Source organism: Protopterus annectens, chromosome 2.part1 (genome assembly GCF_019279795.1).
Source record: "Protopterus annectens isolate FY-2018-M chromosome 2.part1, PAN1.0, whole genome shotgun sequence".
NCBI lineage: Eukaryota > Metazoa > Chordata > Ceratodontiformes > Protopteridae > Protopterus > Protopterus annectens.
The window spans coordinates 323,925,163-323,946,424 of NC_056729.1; the positions used below are offsets into that span (position 1 = coordinate 323,925,163).

General features: G+C 40.7%; 1 protein-coding gene across 1 annotated transcript in view; it reads right to left on the bottom strand.

The window, feature by feature from the left end:
• Positions 1-21,262, bottom strand: part of TBC1D19 (TBC1 domain family member 19) — a 2,958,314-nt gene that overhangs the window by 2,027,259 nt on the left and 909,793 nt on the right. Inside the window, exon 9 of the mRNA XM_044062152.1 lies at positions 5,654-5,726. Coding sequence (XP_043918087.1) covers positions 5,654-5,726 — 73 coding nt within the window. The remainder of the gene's footprint in view (positions 1-5,653; positions 5,727-21,262) is intronic.

Consider the following 21,262-nt stretch of genomic DNA (forward strand, 5'->3'; position numbering starts at 1 on the left):
GATGCTTGAAGCAATACCGAACAACCTCAAATAATGAGTGAAACGCATATTCCCTTTAGCATCATAGTTATTGCATGCTTCAGGATGATATATTAAACTCAACTGCAAGCCACACTTTCGGCACAACCCTAAGATAAAATCCCCTACACCACCTCTTCTCACCTCCCTCCCCTAACCCTTGATGACTACCTGCAGTGGAGGGCCTTTACAATAAATACTGAGCTGCACTGGCTGCAAGCCATAGTCCCTACATAGCCACATTCTTATCTCTCATCTTACCTTCTAATATCTGAGCCTCAGTTCCTGCTATCTCTTGCAATATCTTATGCACTTCTATCCATGGGAGATCCTGCTGCTTCCATCTGTGAGTGGTTACTTTCTTCACTGCAAAACCAATCAGATAATACAACACCCCTTTAGTTTTGACCAAGTTAAAAATTAACTGGATACCTAGTATGGATGCACACCTATACAGTGTCACCATACATGGCCTGAATTTCTTTAACAATTCTGATACCTGATCTTTAAGATGATTTAGTTTTCTGCACTCCTACAAGATATGTGCCCAAGTTCCATCTCATACCTTCATTACCTCTCCAAGAGGCATTTCAGGTCCTCTTCATGGGGTGTAAAAATATCTGTGCTAATACTTCTATCTGAGTATCTGAAATTTCCATTACCTTGTTGCATCTATAACTTTTCTCTAGTGAACTACAGTTCCTAGAGAAACAATCCAAGTCTTCTCTTATCCCATCTTCTATCATATCCACTTGCTTCTTTAAGACAACATACATTTTGTTCACTATAGCAAACAAATACTGATTTCTATCATATTACTACATATAAATTTGGTCCACTTTGTAGTGGCCTTGTTTGTGTGAATCCCCCTGATTAAATCCTTCGGAAAAGGGTTAGGTCCCAAACAGTTAGTTTTCCATGAATCGACCCTGATGCAGTTCTGCAGAAGCTGCAGGTCTACTCTAAAACAACTGCTACTAACTCCAACACTTTCTTTGAAAATCCACATCTAATGCTTTCACAGACCAACCCAATCCATCAAGACTAGATTCTGTTACCTAATTACTCACTGACAGTTTTCTGTCTCAGAACATACTGCCCAAAGTTTTCTTTCACTCAAGGTATCTTTAAATCGGTATCATAACCCATAAAAGATTCTCTCTCCAGGAGCTGCAAAAAGCTGAGCTCTCTCAATTCAGTACTGGCAAGACCAGTCAGGAGGAGAAGGTAACCACGCACACCACAAACCCAGTCTCACATAGAACTATCACAACAGCAAACCAAACACAAAAACATACTCGGAGGCGCTGATTAAAAATCTACCAAAACAACAGAGGCCTCCAAAGCAGACACCCAAGCAACCACCACCTCAAGACATAGCACATGCAACACATAGTTCACAAAGTCAGTGTGCTAAACAGTCACAGCCCTTAAGGCCAAACAACATGCCAGACACACTTGTAATAGGTGACTCCATAGTCAGACACACTGACGTCCCGCTCACCAGACTGAACAAGGAAAAGGTCACAGTAAGCTGCCTGTTGGGAGCTAGAATCCACCACATAACACAAGCACTCAGGTCACTCCACAGCAAGTACAAATATGACTCAGTCATTGTACATGCCGGTGTGAACGACCTGAGACGCACCTCCTGGACTACATGAAAAGAGACATAGAGGAGCTCTCTGATTATGTAGCCCAGGCCGGTATGACCCTGACCCTGAGCAGCATCTTACCCTCACCAAGAATTATGCCACAGTACAAAGACAAAATGATCAGTTTTAACAATTGGCTTAATTACTGGTGTCATTCTAAGGGGATCCAATGTCTGTCTGCTTGGGATGACATGCTTGACAAGCCACGCTGCTTCACAATGGATGGCTTGCACCTGTCACCCTGGGCTTCCGGATATTGGCCAAGGCTCTTGCCACCCCATAGTGCCTTTTTTTAGGCAAGGCTCAAATGACAAACCTACCTCCCTAGAAAACACAAGTGGAAAAAAACTAAGGGTAATGCTGCTCAATGCCAGAAGTCTAAACCTCAAGATGCACGCCCTCGAAGCCCTCCTCAGTATGGAGAACATCGATGTCTGTGCAGTGACTGAAACCTGGTTCAAGGCTCCTGAGAGCACCCCAGCACTATTAGGTTTTACCTCATATCATGCTTTCCGGCCCCAAAACTTGGACCGAACCACAAAAGGAGGGGGAGTATCCATTTTCATCAAAGATACCCACACCTCCAGGTTAGTGGCAACGCATGAAGCATCGGAGACTGTCCAGGTGCAACTAACCATAGGCAAAACTGCCTTACAGTTTGTAGCATGCTTCAGACCACCCTCTCAAAACCCCACACAGCCTTCCTGAAGACACTGGAGAGTATGAATGTCTCCAAATACCATCATTTTGGGAGACTTCAACTACCCAAACATAGACTGGGAACATTACTCAAGCCCCAACACCCTAGCCCAAAGGTTCCTAGAATTCATAAACTCAAATGCAGTGGAACAACTAGTCACCATTCCCACAAGAGGAGACAATATACTAGACCTGATCATCACAAACATGGGGACAAAATGCTCCACACCGGAAGTATATCCCTCTTTGGTAAGATCAGACCATAAATTAATCTCACTGGAAATCCACATCCCGCCCCCACCCCTGCACAAAAGACCACAGTGAAGAACTTCTCAAAAGCAAACTTCACACTTCTTAAGACTGAAGTGGTATCCTTCAAGGCCCATGGGCCAGTGGAAACCACAACCCACACTGCTGAATCCTTTGCAAATGCCTTCTATGGGCACCTTCAAGAATGCATGGATCATGCAATCCCAAATAAAACCAAGACCCATTCCCCCAAAGGCAGGCGCCCGGTCTGGTGGACCCCAGCCATAAACAAACTTTACAACAGGAGGAGGAAGCTACTACATGACAGAGCAAAATCCCTAAAAGGGAAGGCGTCTCTGATCAGTACTAGCAAAAAACTACGATCACTCATAAAATCATCCAAGGCCAACTTTCAGAAAAAAATCACAAAAGACAATCACAAGGCCTTCTTTAGCTATGTTAGAAACCTGGGTGGAAACTCCCAGATATGCTCAGAGTTAGTCCAAAATGACACACAATACACTGAACCCACTGACATTGCCAACATTCTGGCAGACAGGTTCAGTGCAAATTTCTCTTCCCAAAAGGAGAAATAACTATCCCAGCAGAGTGTAGCCTCCCTAACATCTCAGATGCCCAGGTGAGAGCCGCCCTCTCTAAAGCTAAAAACACAGCATCAATGGGACCGGATGGTGTCCCGGGCTGTGTGCTACATGAACTCCAAGAGGAACTAAACCCACACATAAGGCTGCTGTTTAATCTTAGCCTTACTACAGGATATGTACCCAAAGAGTGGCGTACGGCAACAGTGGTCCCACTTCACAAAGGCGGTGCCTCTATGGACCCTGGAAATTACCGCCCCATAAGCTTGACGAGCCTGGTCTGCAAAGCTATGGACAGGATCATTATGGAACTCATAAACAAAGACATTGGGGACCTACAGACATTGGATCCTACTCAATTTGGCTTTGTCAAGGGCAGATCCTGCCTTTTGAACTTGGTCGACTTTTTTGAAACAGTCACAAAGGCCATTGATGAGGGTAAGGCAGTTCACACAGCCTACCTTGACCTTGCAAAAGCCTTTGACACAATACCCCACTCGGGCATCGTAGACAAACTCACCAGCTTAAATGTAAACCCATATGTCACAAGATGGGTTGCAAACTGGCTCAAGGACAGAACCGACAGGGTCAGATTTGCTGGAGCTATGTCAGACTCTAAGCCAGTCACAAGCGGTGTCCCATAGGGCTCAGTCCTGGGACCCCTCTTGTTCGGCATTTATTTTTCCGAAGTACAGGCAAACATAGGAGGATTGTGGCTGACATAGTTCGCAGATGACTGCAAACTGGGCGCCATAGTTGATACTCCAGCGGACACAAACATCCTTCAGAGAGGCCTCATAGAAATGGATAATTGGTGCCAGAGCCATGGCCTTAAGCTGAACGCCAAAAAATGTATAGTCATACCCTTTGGGAAAAACAAGGTACCGACAAATTACCACATAGGCGGTAATCCATTGGCACGGAAGAGGTAATCAGGGACCTAGGGACCCAGGTTGACAGTAACCTCTCATTTGACACTCACATTGCCAAAGTGGTTAGGAAGACCTTCTATATTGCCCACCTTATCATGAAGGGTTTCACATCTAGATCAAGAGAGGTCATTGTGCCCCTGTACTCTTCTCTTATCAGGCCAATGATCGAGTACAATGCCCCATTTGGGATGTATCTCACCCGACACCTGCAGCAGTTGGAAAGACCCCAAAAGTTCCTCACCAAGAGGATAAAGGGTCTTAAACATATGTCATATGCTGCCCGACTGAAAAACTCCAGCTCTATTCAGTCGCATACCGCCTACTCAGAGGTGATCTGTGCCTGACGTACAAGGCCATGTCCAATCCTGAATTAATGGACATGCTCCATCTCAGAAAATCCAAATCCATCAGAGCCACGAGAACAAGTGACTTAAACCTCAACACAGAAATAAATAGGACGTGCTGGAGGGACAGATTCATAACCCAGAGGCTCCCTACACTCTGAAACAGAATCCCAGTCCATGTTAGGCAGAGCCCCTCACTGGCTCTATTCAAGAGAAATCTCGACGAGTGGATGGGAGATCGTAGGTTTACCCCGGGGGTCATCTCTGTGTCACTACTAGACAGAGGCATAGTAAACTAAACCCTAAAAGGGCGTAGTATTCTCATCCTAAGGGGTGGTGTAAGCCACATACACTCTGGCTAGGCTTATAAATGCCTTAGGGCAGATAGCCTAGTACGAACCTATGAACCTATGAACCTAAAAGCATTATCATCTGTGCCATTCTCCAGTAAGATTCAAAATCTGTAATCTACAACATCCCATCTTTATCCATGACCAAAATGACTTTACCACAAGCCACTCTGGCCCTACTATTTTTCCAGAGAAATTTGACCAGTCTTTAAAAAAAAAAATTCCTCTGGTGGGTGAGGGACTGCATGAAATAGGTACAACACATCTGGGAACATCATAATCTGGATAGTGGTGACTGAGTAAAATCGAAATCTGAGCGCTTCCATTTATGAAGCAATATTTTGTATTTGGTTAGGAATGTGCTTAGAATGTCTGAGGTCAACTGGATTATAAAAAAAAGTGTTTAACTTGCAGCTGTTTTGTTGAGATAAAACTAACTGAAAGGGTTTTTGATTTTGCTAAACTCAATTTATAACCAGCAATTGCCCCAAATTTATTTAATATCCTAAGTAACCCTCTGAAATTTCTGTCCAGATTTGATAAGTAAATCAAGAAGTCATCTAAATATAAAGATACTTTAAACATGCCCCTCTCAGTTAGAAATCCTGAAAATAGAGAATTGCTAAGTAAGTCACCCCCCCAACTAGACTACCTATGACTGCATTTTCTCACTGCTAAACCAAAATGTCTGAAAAGCACGTAACACACACTATTTCATATAGTCAAGCCCAGTGCTTTATTCTCTAGTAAGTACTGCACTGTCTGATTAAATTCAAAATACAATAAAAACACAGATCCACTAACCTGGAGATACTAATGTAGCGTCATCAATTCCCAAATGTCCAGTACTCAGGTTCAGTTCCGTAAAAAACTTTCGCTGCATAATAAAAGGAAAACAGAAATGAAACTTCATTCCAGCTGGCTGCTTACATCATTTTCAGCTAGTTATTTATGGGTCTAGATTAATAAATCAAAGGAACTGAAACGCAAATACTGTTTCATTGACATATATGTGTCGAACTCACAGGTAATCAAACGGCCACATCACTGATTTTTTTCCTAGGGAAAAAAAATCGGTAGGCCAACTACACACAACACACCAGTCCAAACATTATAAGGTGGGGGGCTTCGCTCCCCACACACCCCCAACTAAATATACTAACTCCAAGATCAAACTACTGTGGGGAAAAGTACAAATTCACAGCGACAGCCAACTGATTTTTTTCCCCTAGGAAAAAAATTGTTGATCTAGCCGACCTGTGAGTTTTTGAAAAGTAGGTTTCTGGGAGGAACAGTTTGAGTAGACTTATCAGGCAGAACATGCCTAGGACCGTTTTTTTTTATTTCGGCAGAGGGCAAGACTGCCTAAGAAGAAAAGCAGATTTGGAGGGATAGTTCCTCTAAAACTTAGGAATAGGAGAATAAAAATGTTTAAACTCCTGTAAGGCTTTACCTTTACCCTGAGGAGACTCAAAAAGTTCATTAGCAACAGCACCAAAGGATTTTTGTTATCCAAAGGAGCATCCAACAGTTTGGCAATAATGTCATCAGGCAAAGCCTGAAGAAGAAGAAGCCAACAGTAATGCCACATAACAGAACCAAAGGCAGCATCCCTGTAGGAGGCATCAGCTGCATTGTAGCTGCCTTTGATAAAGCATGAGCAACTTGAGGTGTAAAGCCCAACAGGAAAAGGGCAGAAACCTTCCCCTCAGAGTCAGGAAGGTTAGAAACCTAAGAAAGGAGGGTCAACACCTGGTCATATGAATCTGGTAGTGGATGGTCTGAAGGAAGCAACTTGGTAGAAGGCAACTTGGTTGAAGAGCTTGTCAGAAGAGACTGACACTACAAAAGGGCACTTATAAAGAAATTTACATTTGTCAAACACCTTGTATAATCTGTCAGATTTCTTAGGTGCAGGGGACTGAGAAAGAGGGGCCACAGAAGCTGCTGAAAACGTATCCACGAGGGGAGCCAGAGCAGAGCGAACAGCTGGTTGCTTAGGAGACTCCATCTGGAGGAGCTCATAATACCTTTTCTGAATGTCAGAGACTTGAGAAGAATCCCACTTCAAAATCTCCCACATGCAGGCAACAGTATCCCCAAAGGAGAGTTTCTCTTTTTTCTGGCAGATACCTGATCCTAGAGACAGGAAGACTCCACTATGGTTTTCAAGGTAAATTGATAAAGACGAGACATGACTACATAGGGTCTTAGGGACAAAAACCTGGCAGACACAGCACTGTTTATGGTCGTGGGAAGCACCAAAACAGAATAGACGCTAGTAATGATGGTCTTTATGGGGAATCTGCCTCCCACACTGACATTTTCCCTTTCTGGATGACATGAACCTAACAACACTTAAAAAAAAACTAAGCAGAAACCCCAACCGGGCATTAATCTGAAACACTGCTTGGTAGCCAGCAAAGTAGAAGAGAATTCAAATCAATGTTCAACTATGGCAACTGGTGGCAAAGAAGTTCTGAGTGTGTGCGCCCGTACGTTACCGTTATGCCCTACTGCTTGCATGGGGAGCATATATGTGACGTACAGTGCTTACAAGTACTAAAGGTTTTGGTATACTGGATGGATATTGGGCTATCCCTGGCAGGAGATCCCTTAGGTTATGAATAGTGCAGACACCTATGGTTATGGAAAGATTTTACACAACTGTACTTGTAACACTGATATGAAAATATATCTGACGATTACTACTTGTGTTACAAGGTTTCTACAACATATTATACACTTACACTTTTAACATTAATATACTTACAATAACACTGGATCATGTGCATTCAATATAGAATATTTATGCAGTTTAAGGCAGCCAGGCATTAAGTCTACAAAAAAGTAAAAGCTGTGAGCCAGTTGCAATGTATCATAAGTACTCAGATAGTCATAATGATGTTAACAGTCAAATACAAAAAAAATATATATGCAGGAAGGTCTCTCCTTTATTCAACCCTATGCTGCACAGCATTATTGGAGTTCCTTCCTCAATGCAGCCTGAAGACAACTTAATGACTAAGTTAATTACAGGTGAAGTATTAAAACACATTGACACTCACTCATATAGCAACAGAAAAGTCTGTCATGTCCTGAACACCATAACTAGCTACTTTTCAGTAGTTTCAGCAATCACTATTAAAGGTACAAACTATAATCCCAGATAAACTCATATTTCTATTTGATAATATAACAGAAACAGACCAGTGGTTCAAGCCAACTCCACTGGCACAGACAAATAAAGCCTTAGCTATTACCCAGGTGACATAGTCCATTTAATGGGGACCTACCGGGGCTGGCATGGGAGAGAAAGGAATGACAGGGTTTAACCCATTTAGCTCTTCCAGGCAGAAGGATTGGGAGACATATCCAATGGCACACACTACACCGATCTGCCCTGTGGAGACCGAAAAAGGTGCACAAGTGCCCAGTCTGTGGAGGTGGGACATTTGCAGGCTCACACTGCTTGAGAAGGCAAGTAGGAGACCAGTGCCATGCCAATTGCATATCTTCCACACAAGTGCCTTCTAGGCATCCATGGAGAGTTAAGGCATACTATATGAAAGTCAAAGGCTGTCATGAGCAGCAGTGGCAGCGCCCAGGTCCAGTACCTCCATGTGAACCTGCGTGCCAGTCTAACAGAAGGAAGAGCTAATAATCCTGCACTGATAGAGCATAAGAAGTTCCAGTCAAAACGGATGAAATTCTAGGGTACTTGAAGGGAGTAGGGACAGTTTTCTGAATAAAAAAAAAAAAAACTTTTCTTAATAATCCCAAGTCTTACTGGATAGAAAGTAAGTAATTTCTACAAACGTCTGATTCATCTAGGGATAAAATAAACTGCGTAGGTAATTTATCAGAAGGTAGATAATTAAATAGAAATGGAGCTGATCTACTAGGACACCCATAAGTCTGTCCATTCTATGATGGTATACAGGGTAAGAAATAAATAAATGGCATAGGATTTCCCACCTAGGCCAAATAAAGAGATTGCCAAGGGGGTAGTGGGAAGTTGAGTTTTTGTACCACAATAGTGATCTATTTGAACATCTATGATTAAGCTAAGTTACTTACAGAACTGTGTTATGTTCTTCAACAGATCATAGGTTCACAGGTTCATAGGAGGTTACTAGACTAGCGGCCCTAGAGTCTTTACAAGCTTAGCCATATTAATCCCAAGTATCCCCATTTGTTCTTTTTTGGTAATTCACAGAACGAATTTATGAACAGAGTGGGTCCGTGATCAACACCGGCTACCCCTGTCCATAAGGGAGATAAGGGACTTGGGTACCACCTCAGGGGTGAATCTGTGGTCTCCCATCCAATTATCTAGGTTGTGTTTGAATAGGATCGGTGAGGATCTCTGTTTTACATGAAGAGGATGTCTATTCCAGAGAAGTGGCAGTCTCTTGGAGACATATCTGTCTCTCCAGCATGTTCTGTTAATGTCACAAGCTAAGCTGAGATCCCTAGAGCAAGTGACTCTTGTGCTATTTGACTTGCGGATGTGCAGAATTTCCATTAGAGCAGGGTTGGAGACTGCCTTATAGGTAATTCACAAGTCACCTCTCAGCAGCCTATAAGATACAGAGTAAAGTGACAGGGCCTTCAGCCTGTCCACATAGGTCATGGTTTGGAGTCCCCATATTTCCTTAGTAAGAAACCTCAGAGGTCTCTCCAGCTGCTGCAGGTACCTGGTGAGGTACATGCAAAAGGGTCCAAAATACTCTATTAGTGGTCTGACGAGGGTTGAGTACAGTGGAGTTATAACATCCTTTGATCTAGATGCTATGCCCTTGGTTATGAGGTGCACTACATAGAAAGCTTCCCTTACCAGTATAGAAACTTGGTAGTCCAAGTTCAGATTGCTATCAACCTGTGTTCCTAAGTCTCGCACCACTGGGTTGGAACTCAGAGGGGTGCTGTCAATATTGTAATTTGTAGGGAATTCTGTTTTGCCAAAGAGAATAATAATGCATTTTTTGCATTTAGTTTTAGACCATAGCTTTGGCACCAATCATATCTTTGTGTTAGCCCTTCTTGTAATATGTTGACATTGTTGGGGGACTCAATAATTGCTTCCAGTTTACAATCAGTGAACTTGATGAGACAAAGGCCATCTACTTTGGCCTGGACTTATGAGAAACAGATGGCAAACAGTAAGGGGCCCAACACAGACCCCTGTAGTACCCCGCTGGTGACGGGTCTACTGCTGGAGGTGGAGTCACCAATTTTGACAGTGTGTGTTCTGTCGGTGGGCAGACTGGCTAACCATCTAGTAACATAAGTATTAGTCCCTATTTTTAATTTCTCCAAGTCTTTTGGGTTCTAATACTATGACGGGAATGGACCCCATTCTTAAGTCAATGCACGATTAAAGTTCATGAATTTGAGATATCTTTGATGTCAGCCAGAAGTGCTCTTTGCAACACCCGCAATGTGCCCAGTAATGACTGGGGTTACATGTACTGGTAACATATCTAAGTAAGATTGCAGATTCTTTTTTATAAGAACCATTACTCCTACTACTATTGGAACTGTCTATGTACCTTTCTTCCACATTGCTCTCGTTTTTGCCTGCAAATCCTGATATTTTATGACTGTGTGTCTCTCTGTATGCATGACACTGTAGTCACTGGGTGTAGCGATTTAAATGATCAATGCTACTTTTGTCTTCTTTTCGTGGACGACTATATCCAGTTTTCTAGCATCTATCTTTTGAACTGTAGTAATGGGTGATCACATGTGATGCAGACTTCAGCATTTGCTATGATGCTTTATGGCTCATGTTTCCATTTTTTTCAGTAACTTCAGCACCATAATCTTTGCACAATCCCCAGTGCAACAGTCTTGCCACATTATTATGCCTTTCAGTATACAGTCCTTCTGCCATTAGTATGTCACAACCAACAACGAGGTGTGCAACTGTTTCCAATTCTGTTTTGCAAAACCTACATTTGTCTGTTTCTCCCACATGTTCAATGGACTTTGTAAACCAAAGTGTATGTAACCCACTATCTTGTGCCGCCAATATTAACCTTTCGCCTCTTAGTTTGAATTTGCCTCTCCTTAACCATTCCTGAGTTCAATCCTGATCAACATAACATTCTTCCAGAAGTTTTCTATACTTGAAACTATAAAAATAAAAATGAAACTGAGTATAACACAGACCTGTCTGAAGAAGCAGTTGAGCAGACAGACTGTAAAAGTGCTTGCCTTTTTTGCTTGTTTTATTGTGTTTTATTGCCTGCATTAAAGTGATTCTCAGCCATGTTATACTCCCTTTTGTTTTTATTTTTATTTTACTTGAACTGGTTTGGTTTGGATAGAGAGTATTTTACCAGCTGTTGGCCTTTTCACTATTTTTGTATACTTGCAACTATATTTATGCATTTTCCACATTTCTTGCCTTCTTATCTGGTCCTTCACCGTATATTCTTTCTTTTGTTTTTTGGCACATTCAGTTGCTGTCTGATTTTTATCTACTTCTGGTTTGATTTCCATTCCTGCTTGACGCCGATATGCTTCTGCTAGATTAAGCAGAAAATTCATCTTAGATTTACTCTCCTCATGTTTCTAACCTTTCACTACATTTGGGTACTGTGAAGTCAGCAGGTATGTGTGCAGTCCCACAACTGCAGATCTACACATGCAATCAATTTCAAGGAGGCCCATCCTTCCATCGGAACAGGGAATATATAATCTTGGTATGCACTAATTTTTATAAATCATTTGGTGAGCATGAAGCATCCTTCTTGTTTTCTTGTCTAATCTATCGAGCACGTTTTGGGGCCAGTCAGTCACTCCAAAATGGTAAGTTAGGATAGGAAGAACAAATTGGTTTATAGCTTGAATTTTGTTCCTAGATGTCAACGCTGTTTTCAGGATTAATTTAAGTCTTCTAAAGTATTCCTTACTAAGTTTTATTTGCATTTGTTCCATGTTTTATTGTTGATCCTTCATCAATTCCTAAGTATTTATACACTCTCTCCTGTTCAAGTTCTTTTATATCACATTCTTGTCCCAAACTGATGTTTTCTTGGTGCTGCAGATTTCCTGCTTTAAAGGTTGCTTTTGCACATTTATCAAGACCAAATGACATTCTTATATCAACTGAAAAAAGTTTTGACAACTTGCAGTTGTGCTTTCAGTTCCTCATCTGATGAGCTATACAGGTTTAAATCATCGACAAAGAGAAGACGAGAAGTCTTTGCACTTTGCTGTTTTCTAAGAGCCAAATTATAGCCCTGGCCTAATCTGTTAAGTAGACAGCTTAATGGGTTAAGGACAAGACAAAATAGCAGCTGTGACAGAGTCACCCTGGAATATCCCCCTTTGAATTTTAATCCCTGGGATAATAATTTGTCCTTTATCATGGCTTAATTGAAAAGTGGTCTGCCACTGTTTCATGGTCACTGTAAGGTAGTCAATCAGTGTAGGGTGTATCTTGTACATTTTTAAGCACTCTTTTATCCATGAAAGTGGGATACTATCAAATGCTTTTTTGTAGTCAATCCATGCCATACTTAGATTCTTCACCTTTTTACAGTTCTCCACTATGACTTTATTTAACAACAAATTATCCTTTGTTGTCCCATATGACTTTCTTTTACTGCCTTTTGGTTCTATTGCCATAATTGAGTTTTCGTCTAAATGACTATAAACTCTATCAGCATCAATTCCAGTGTATAGTTTATTAGTCGTCAGAAGGCAAGTTATTGGTTTATAATTTTTAGGGTAGCTTGCAGGTTCAGTCTTAAGTAGGAGCATTGTTTTCCCTGTTATTAGCCAGGTTGGTGTCTGTTCAGGCTGCACATATAAATACTCCTTACACAAGGCTAAATCATTGTGCAAAGATGTTAATACTTTTGACCAGAAGTTAGGTATTGCATCTGGGCCTGGATTTTCCAATTAGAGGCTTTTCTTAACTTTGTTTCAATCTCTCAGGCTGTTACTACATCACATTTCATACCCTGTACCTTTAAATTTATTGTTCTTTCTTTTACTTCTTCTGTCCATTTAGCATCTTTGTTATGTTCCACAGGATCTCCATAGATACTTCTCCAAAATGTATTCCTTCATTTTTTGATGGTCCTTCAATTCCTTTTACCTTGTTTCCCAATTCTCTATAAAACTTTTTTGGGTCATCAATAAATTGCTTATTTTATACTTTTCCTTTATATTTATCTGCATATCTTCTATGTTTTTCCGCCTGTGCTGAGATTTCTATTTTGTTATTTGAGATAGAAGAAGAAGATTTGATATAGTACACGACAGATCCTGATCTGTTCTAAAACTATGCATTGCTTTTATCACGTCTATCTTTCTAAGCATTTTTGTTTGTCTGTTCCTTCTTTTACACTCTTCTAACAGTGACACTTCTCGTATTAATTGCCTTAGAGTTTTCTCTAGTCAATACTTCCATTGATGGTATTCAATTTCTTCCCTTCCTTTCCCTCGCTACCCTGTGTTCTTGTGGTAGAACTTTATCAGTTACTAATTTAGCTGCACAGTAATATATCCTGTTTACATCTGTTATATTTAACAGATCTCTATGGATAGTCCTAATTACTGTGTTCATTTATTTTATCAAACTTCTGATTTTTGGGTTTTATTGACCTTCTGCAGTCTATTTTTTTCCTTGATCTTAATATGTCTCTCTATCTTTATTAAATCAAGCAACTCTTCTCTTAGCTCATTTTCTTCTAAACTGAGGGCACATTTTTTGTTTTCCATTTCTTGTGGGCATTCTATAGAAAGTTCTATAACATCTTCCTATGGCACATTCTCTTCAGTTTCATCCTGTGCCATCCATTGCTCTGTCATATGGGAACTCACTGGCCTATCACTCCTCAACATTGTCAGTGTTTCCACAGTTTCCTGTTCCTTCCCTTGCTGTCCAGCTTCAAGTGAACGTTTATACTGCTTTCCTGTGGAAGGCTCCAAAATATATTCATATGGCACCTAACCAATTGCTTCCCATTCCACTGGTTTCCATTTAATTTGGATGTCCATTGCTCTATCCTGTTGTGGTGCTTTCTGAATTAGATTTTCTACACTGAATCCTTCTCTGCTCAGGTACTCCATAACCTCAGTTTCTATTTCTTTAACTTTTCCATTGCTAATCTCCCTTTCTAATTTTCCTCTTTGTCTTCTTATTTTTTGTATTGTAAAGTTTTTCATGTCCGGATTCCTTTGCATGTATTTCTCTTCAAATACCTTTGGTGTTGCTCTTTTTGTACTGATTAATTTTGCTTTCTCCTTTGCATAGATATTATACCATATTAAATCTCTTTTCCTTTCCCATGTCCATATTTCTTCTTCAGATGTCTTAAGATCTTCCTGGTTCTCCTTACTTTGGGGACTCGTTCCATCATGCTGTGATATAACCTGTGTTAGACCTTCTATACCACATACTTCACTTCACAGGCACTCCATAACTTCAACTTCTATTTTTTTAACTTCTACTTTACTAATCTTCTTTTTTACATTCTCCCTTTGTGATATTTTTTTTTATTGTGAAATTTTCCATATCTGGATGTCTTTGCCTGTATTCCTCTTTGAATATCTTTGGGATTGCCTTCTTTATATTGATTAATTTGGCTTTTGCCTTTGCATAAATATTGCACCATATCAAATCTCTTTCTTTCCCACGTCCACATTTCTTTTTTATACTTTTCAAAAATCTCTAGGTTTTGTTGTTTATATTTTCGCACTTCCTCAGATGCTTCTTTTTCCAAACAGATCAAAGTTTCTTGGTCTATATACCGTTTTCCACAAATGTGCTATATTAATCAAGTCTTGGTGAGTACCTTCATGAGGTGGAGCAATGTTGAGTTTTTCTTGTAGAAGTATTTTTTCCTCTAATTTCTCTCAATCTTTTTGTATATCCTGAGTCTGGAAATTCTGGGCTTTTTGCATAATAATAACAATACATCATTTCTCTCTTATCCTCAATAGTCCACTCTGTCATCTTTATGGCTCTTCTTTGGCCTATCAGTTTTTGTGATTTCTGTGGACTGCTACTTCCTTCTACAATGGGGGGGCATCCTTCCCCCTAAGCCTGGCCTGATCCCATTGTAGGAATGTTTCTGAATTTAGAGGATTCTGCACTGTCGATTTTTTCCAGTCCTGGCACCAGGATTGGGCACTTTTTTATCCTGGGTTTTCTGCACCCAGCTATCTTTTTTAACTTTTTAACCTACTTCTGTCCATGATATATGCTATATAAATACAATCTATGTATCAGTGTTGTCTTTGTGAGATTTTGTGGAAAACAGAATCTACCTCATGAAGGTACTCACCAAGACTTGAGGATGAATTCAATTTCAGCAACACTACTCTCCTTTGCTTACTGACCTACCATCCCGTCATGGCCTTGCAGATGAGGCTGGTTAGACCATGGGTCTGTAGTTCCCAGGGTTAGTTGATGGCTCCCCTTTATGCAGGAGGATGTTTTTGGCCTTGTCATGCACAGAGATGACCTGTTCTCTAGAGATACTACTCAGAGGGCTGGTGTCAGGTATGCTTTGGGATATGGTAGGTGGTGATAGGGGGTGACATTTGCACTGAATCTGTCAACTAGCAGGTTGGTGATATCTTCTGGTGCAGTATGAGTGATCCTATTTACAACTAGTTTGGCACATAGCTAGGCATTTCCTTTTAGACTTTGGATGTATTTAAAGAATGCCTTATTATTATCATTGACTAGGAATGTGATTTTAGTTTCATAATTTGCTTTAAAAGACTTTACAAGACTTCTGACTTTCTTGTTTAGGCTTAGGAAGGAACTCTTCCTCTGCAGAGTGATATCCCTCTTGCTTTTGGACAACAGTTTCTTCCTCTTGTTATATAATCTGTTTATACTTGAAGTCTACCACACTGGCTTGTTTTTACAGGAAGACCTGGTTTTGATCTGGTCATGTACAACAGAGTTTATGCAGTCTCTTAAGCATTTGTACAGGACATCTGCATGCAACTTCTGCATAGTGATAATCGATATCTGCAATTGCGGGTGGTATGAAGCTTTTATATCATCGCCTAGTAGGCTGTAGTTAGCTTTGTTAAAGTTTTTTATAATTTTTGCTCCTGTGAGGGTGTCAGTTCCAGTAGATACTTCAAATGAGACAGATTTCTGGTCTGACTTAACCAGGGTGGGCATCTTGCATGGGGAAGTACAGTGAACCCCCCCCCCATGTTGATGACTACTATGTCCAGAACATTAGAGCCCCTAGTCAGGGTGCAGACTAGCTGTTCCACAGCATTTGTGTTAACAAGTCCAGGAACCACTGGATGAGAATATTTTTACACATGTGTGTCCCTCAGTCTATGGAAGGATAGTTGAAATCTCCCATGACTAAGGTGTTGGGCTGTATGGCAAGGGATTCCAGTAAATCAAGGTAGGCAGTATGCTTACCTTGGTTCATGGTGGGGAAGCTACAGCTAACAATGATGTCGTATGGTACTTTCCCAATATTTACTTGGACATGGAATAGTTCAAGAGAGTCATGCTGTTTGACTCTCTCAAAGTGTATTTGGTTTTAATGAAGATGGAGACACCTCCACTTTCGGTTCTTTCACGTTCATTTTGATATCTCAATGTGTGGAAGGCATTGTAGCCTTGCATGCACAGCCAGTGTACTCTCAGCGGCCTTGAGCCATGTCTTGGTAACCGCACAGACATCAGCATCCACCAAGGTGAGGGGTATTTCCAGGGAGTGCAGTTTCGTGTTTAAACTCCTAGCATTAAGCAGCATGACCCTGAGTTTGTCTTGATTAGATTTTGTTACGTTGGAAAATTTGTTGTTTTGACATTGCCTAAAAAGGCACTATGGGGGAGGCAAGGGCCTTTGCCAGTATCCAAAAGCCTAGGGGGAAAGGTGTAGACCATCTCTAGCAAAGCAGTGAGGTCTGTCTACCATATGCTCCTCCCAGGCTGAAAGATACTGGATCCCCCTGGACTGACAACAGAAGCTGAGCCAATTGTTGAAGTTAATAATTTTTGTTTATATTGTGGCATCATCTTAGGTGAAGGTAGGATACTGCTTAGGGCTAGGGACACACCTGCCTAGGACACATAATCAGAGAGTTCTGTCATGTCTCTCTTCATATAGTCCAGAGAGGTATGTCTCAAGTCATTCACTCCAACATGGATTATGACAGAGCCATAACGGTACTTGTTGTTGAGTGACTTGAGTGTATGCGTGATTTGTCGGATCCTGGCACCTGACAGGGAGTTAACTGTGACCTTCTCTTTGTCCAGTCTGGTAATGGGGACATCTATGTGTTTCACTATGGAGTCACCTATGACCAATACATTTGATATGTTTTGCCTTATGGGCTTATTTGTTGACACACAGGTGTTTGGGTTGATATGTCCTGCATGAAATTCCCAACCCAAGCTACTCCCCTACATTCAGCAGACCTCCAAACATACTATTATTACTTAACTCGAATAACCATTTATTGTACTCATACACCCGTATATAATCAAAATTGTATAACACTATAATAAGCATCCAAACATCCTACTATTATTGCTTTACTCCAATAAGCATCTACTATATCCATACACTTGCATACAAATATAATTGTATAACACTGTAATACCTATTGCAACCAACAGACTGTGTACCTAAATGAAATTGTTTAATCACTGTATTTTCCTCTTAATGTATGCATGTTTTTTGTATTTTTTCCCATTTTGGGTTTTACTACATTATCTATTGTTATAATTGCTTTGTAATTAACTTCTAATTGTTTTGTTTCATGTACTGGAGCTTTTCTCCCCAGGATTCCATTGAAAATGAGCTCCTAGTGATCCAATGGACCATCCTGGCAACAAACTGCAAATAAATAAATAAAAATGTGTAGTTGTTTCTTTTGGCTTAGATGTGGTTTGCGTTTGGGAGGTCTCTGTTCTTTTGGAAGGCTTTTAGTGAGTACCTCACGTATGTGGGTTTGTGTGTCGTGACCTTATTTTGTGTGAGAGATGAGGTCTGCATGACTGGTGAAGTGAGTGTGTTTACAACCTGTTTGATGTCTTGTTTGATTTTACGTGAGAGAATTTACTCCAATTCCACAGTGTATTTGTATCTCTCACATAGTCTATTAGTTTGCTTTAGGAGTAAATAGTTGTCAATATGCATATAGCAATTGCTACATTGCCTCAAGATACCCATATCAATCAAGAAGGCAGGAGAAATGATGGTCAACTGCTCGTCCATTGTGGCAGGATTTTCCTGAATGTGGTACATGGGAAGGGTAGCTGGACTTAGTCGAAAAGCAGCAAAAAATGAAGCAATACTTCAATGAAATACACTTAAAGTGCAGTGCTGGCTTAAAATATACTTACTTTTCATTTTTTTTTTCAGTGGATTCCTTGGATTTCAATGCAGATGCACTCCAGACCTCTGGCTAAAGTTTCCAAACATTGAGCAGCTCCAGTAAACTAAGCGGAAACATGTGTAAACGCGAGGTTTATATATTGGCAAATGTAAACAGTTTTAACAGAACTACCAAAGGGAAATCTCCAAGTTGAGCTTTCTCCAGCAATCCCCAACTCAAATGGGTCCTGACCTACACATTTCTGCCATAAGGGCTGCAGGGAGTCCCTCTTAATGGAAGATGGCTGGTTTAAGAGCACTGCTTCAGTACACCTCACAAAAATGATTGCTCCCAAAGCTCAGGTAGAGTCGGTGACTGGAGTTGAACTAGAGTACAGGATGCCTTGCAGAAGACGTCTGGCAAATCCATTTTTGGCTGTGGAGAAAACAACCAAGTATGTATGATAAATGCGTGAAGAGAGGCCAGTAGCAGTTTCTACATGGATCCTACCATCCAGTCCTTTTAATAATATTCCTGTGGCAGCAACTACTCTGATACAGTGTGCTTTTACGTACTTCTGTAACTCATTGTCATGGCTAGATAACAGAAGAAGCAAACAGCATGAGAAAGCTGTCTAGAAATAGTTTGTTTAGAAGCTGGCTATCCCTTTATGTTTTCATCTTAAGAAAAAAAGTTTGTTTTTCTTAAGTCATTAGTTCTATTCAAACAAAATCTGATTTGCATGTAGACCCCCAAGGAGTAAAGAATTGTTTCTCCCTTATTTTGAGGGTTACGGTAAAAAGAAGGGAGCTAGACTGTTTGGTTAGGGGTAAATTCAGAGACTACTTTAGCACAAAGAAAAGATTGGTTCTGAGTCTCTCTCTCTCCTAGTGAAAGAAGGAAGGATGAATACTCATAAGGGGCTTTAAATCAGACACCCTTCTAACAAAGGTTAAAGCTACCAACAAACAGTCTTTCAGTTTAAGAATTTTACAGAAAAGCTGGTTGCTGGTTCAGGGAGAGCTTGTAATATTTTTCTAAGAGATAATTTAAGTCCCCTGGAGTATCTACACTTTTCTTTCAAAGTCCAATATGCAGAGCACCCTTAAGAAACTGATTAATCTGAAAAAAAGAATAGATAAAGGGGATCCAGTGGTGAATAGGTAGAAATTGCTGAAAAACATACCTTTACAGAAGTGTGCACCAAGCCAGAGTAAAGTAGCTCATACAGGTAATGCAGAACTGTGCTTGTTCCTGCCTGTAATGGGTCCTGTCCTTTCTTTTGGCACCAAAAACAAAATATTTTCTATTTAGGTAAATAAAACTTCCTTGTAACAGATTTTCTTGTCTTCTTAAATACCTGCAGCATGTCCTTAGCCTCAAAGAGAGTAAAGGGAATCAAAAAACTATCACTAAAATTGTTATATTTAGGGTTAGATGATTTGGATGAATCAATGATCCCATCTTGTGTAAGCAACTTCACCACTTTCTGGTGGTTGCTGTTGGCCAGTTAAATTAGAAGAAAGAACCAGTGTTTTCTGGGCAAAATGAGAATCATATAGAGCATCTTTGTGAGATACTTCCTTATCTTCTGAAGAACCTAGGATATAAGAGTAAAGTACAGTTATGTAAGCAAACTTGCAATAACAGTAGATGTACAAATGATCAGTGCTGCAGAAGCCTTAGCTATATGAGTTATATACCGACAAGGATATGACAGCTGGCCAGCTTCTAAAACCACAGGTCACCTTCCAGGCACCCAAACTGACAAGCAGCTCTAGTTGAGCTGTCTAAAAGACAAGTCTGGGTGCCAAGTCCATCAGAGCTTTCATGTCAATAGACAGACTGAGGTTGAGCCCTGAAAGGATAATATTAGGAATAAAATAAATTAATTAATTAATAAATGTCCATTCCCTAGCATAAAAAAACACATCAAAAAAACAAGAAGGGTTGACAGAAGGAGCAGCTACTGCAACAGTGATCATCTGACCATCTACTGTTATGGCAAGTTTATTTACACAAGTATAATATGTTTATCATTTTGATCACTGTTGCAGTAGCCTTAGGGTATATTACCATAGCTTACTACACTTAGGAGATGGAAGGAAAATAATGCAACAGCCCCTGGAGAATGCTCTAAGGAAAGCATGATCGGGACTCAGAGAAGGAATCAAGCTTTGTAAAAGTATGTACAGAGGACCAAGTATCAGCTTCTAGAATACTTCTAGAATCCAGCCCTTTCCAAAAAGCCATAAATGAAGCCAAGGGCCTAGCAGAGTGGTAGTTCACATTGCTTGGGATAATCTTGTTATGGTGAGTATAAAAAAGTTATGTTCTTACCTCATCACAAAAGGTTTCTCATCCAGAAAAAAAGAGGTCATTGTTCACCTCTACTCATCACTCATTAGACCCATTATAGAGTACAATGCCCCTTTTGGTATGTACCTGACAAGACATTTACAACAACTGGAAAGGCCGCAGAAATACCTCACAAAGAGGATTACTGGCCTCAAACAGATGCCCTACGCAGACCGTCTCAAAAAACTCCAGCTTTACTCAGTCGCATATCGCCTACTCAGAGGTGATCGCTGCCTAACATACAAAGCTATGTCAAACCCAGAGCTGTTGGACATGCTCCACTTAAACAAATACCAATCCCTCCGAGCTACATGCTCTAGGGACCTAAACCTTGTCACCACAATAAACAGAACATGTTGGAGGGATAGATTCCTGTCCCAGAGACTTCCCATACCCTGGAATAAACTACCTATCTATATCAAACAAAGCTCCTCATTAGCACTCTTCAAGAAAAATCTTGATGATTGGATGGGAAATAGGAAATTCACCCCGGGGATCACCTCTGTGGCTCTACTTGACAGTGGCACAGGAAAATAATTTTCTTGGGTGGCAAAAGCCAGGGTACCTTTTTGGCTGGGCTTGTAAAGGCCCCAGGGCCGATAGCCTAGTACCTACCTATGAACCTATGAACCATAATGTTCCATCTGTGTTGTTGATCTTCATTCATTCTTGACTGCTGGGTTTCGATTCCATCCTTGAAATCGACTCGGCTCTTGTCAAGCT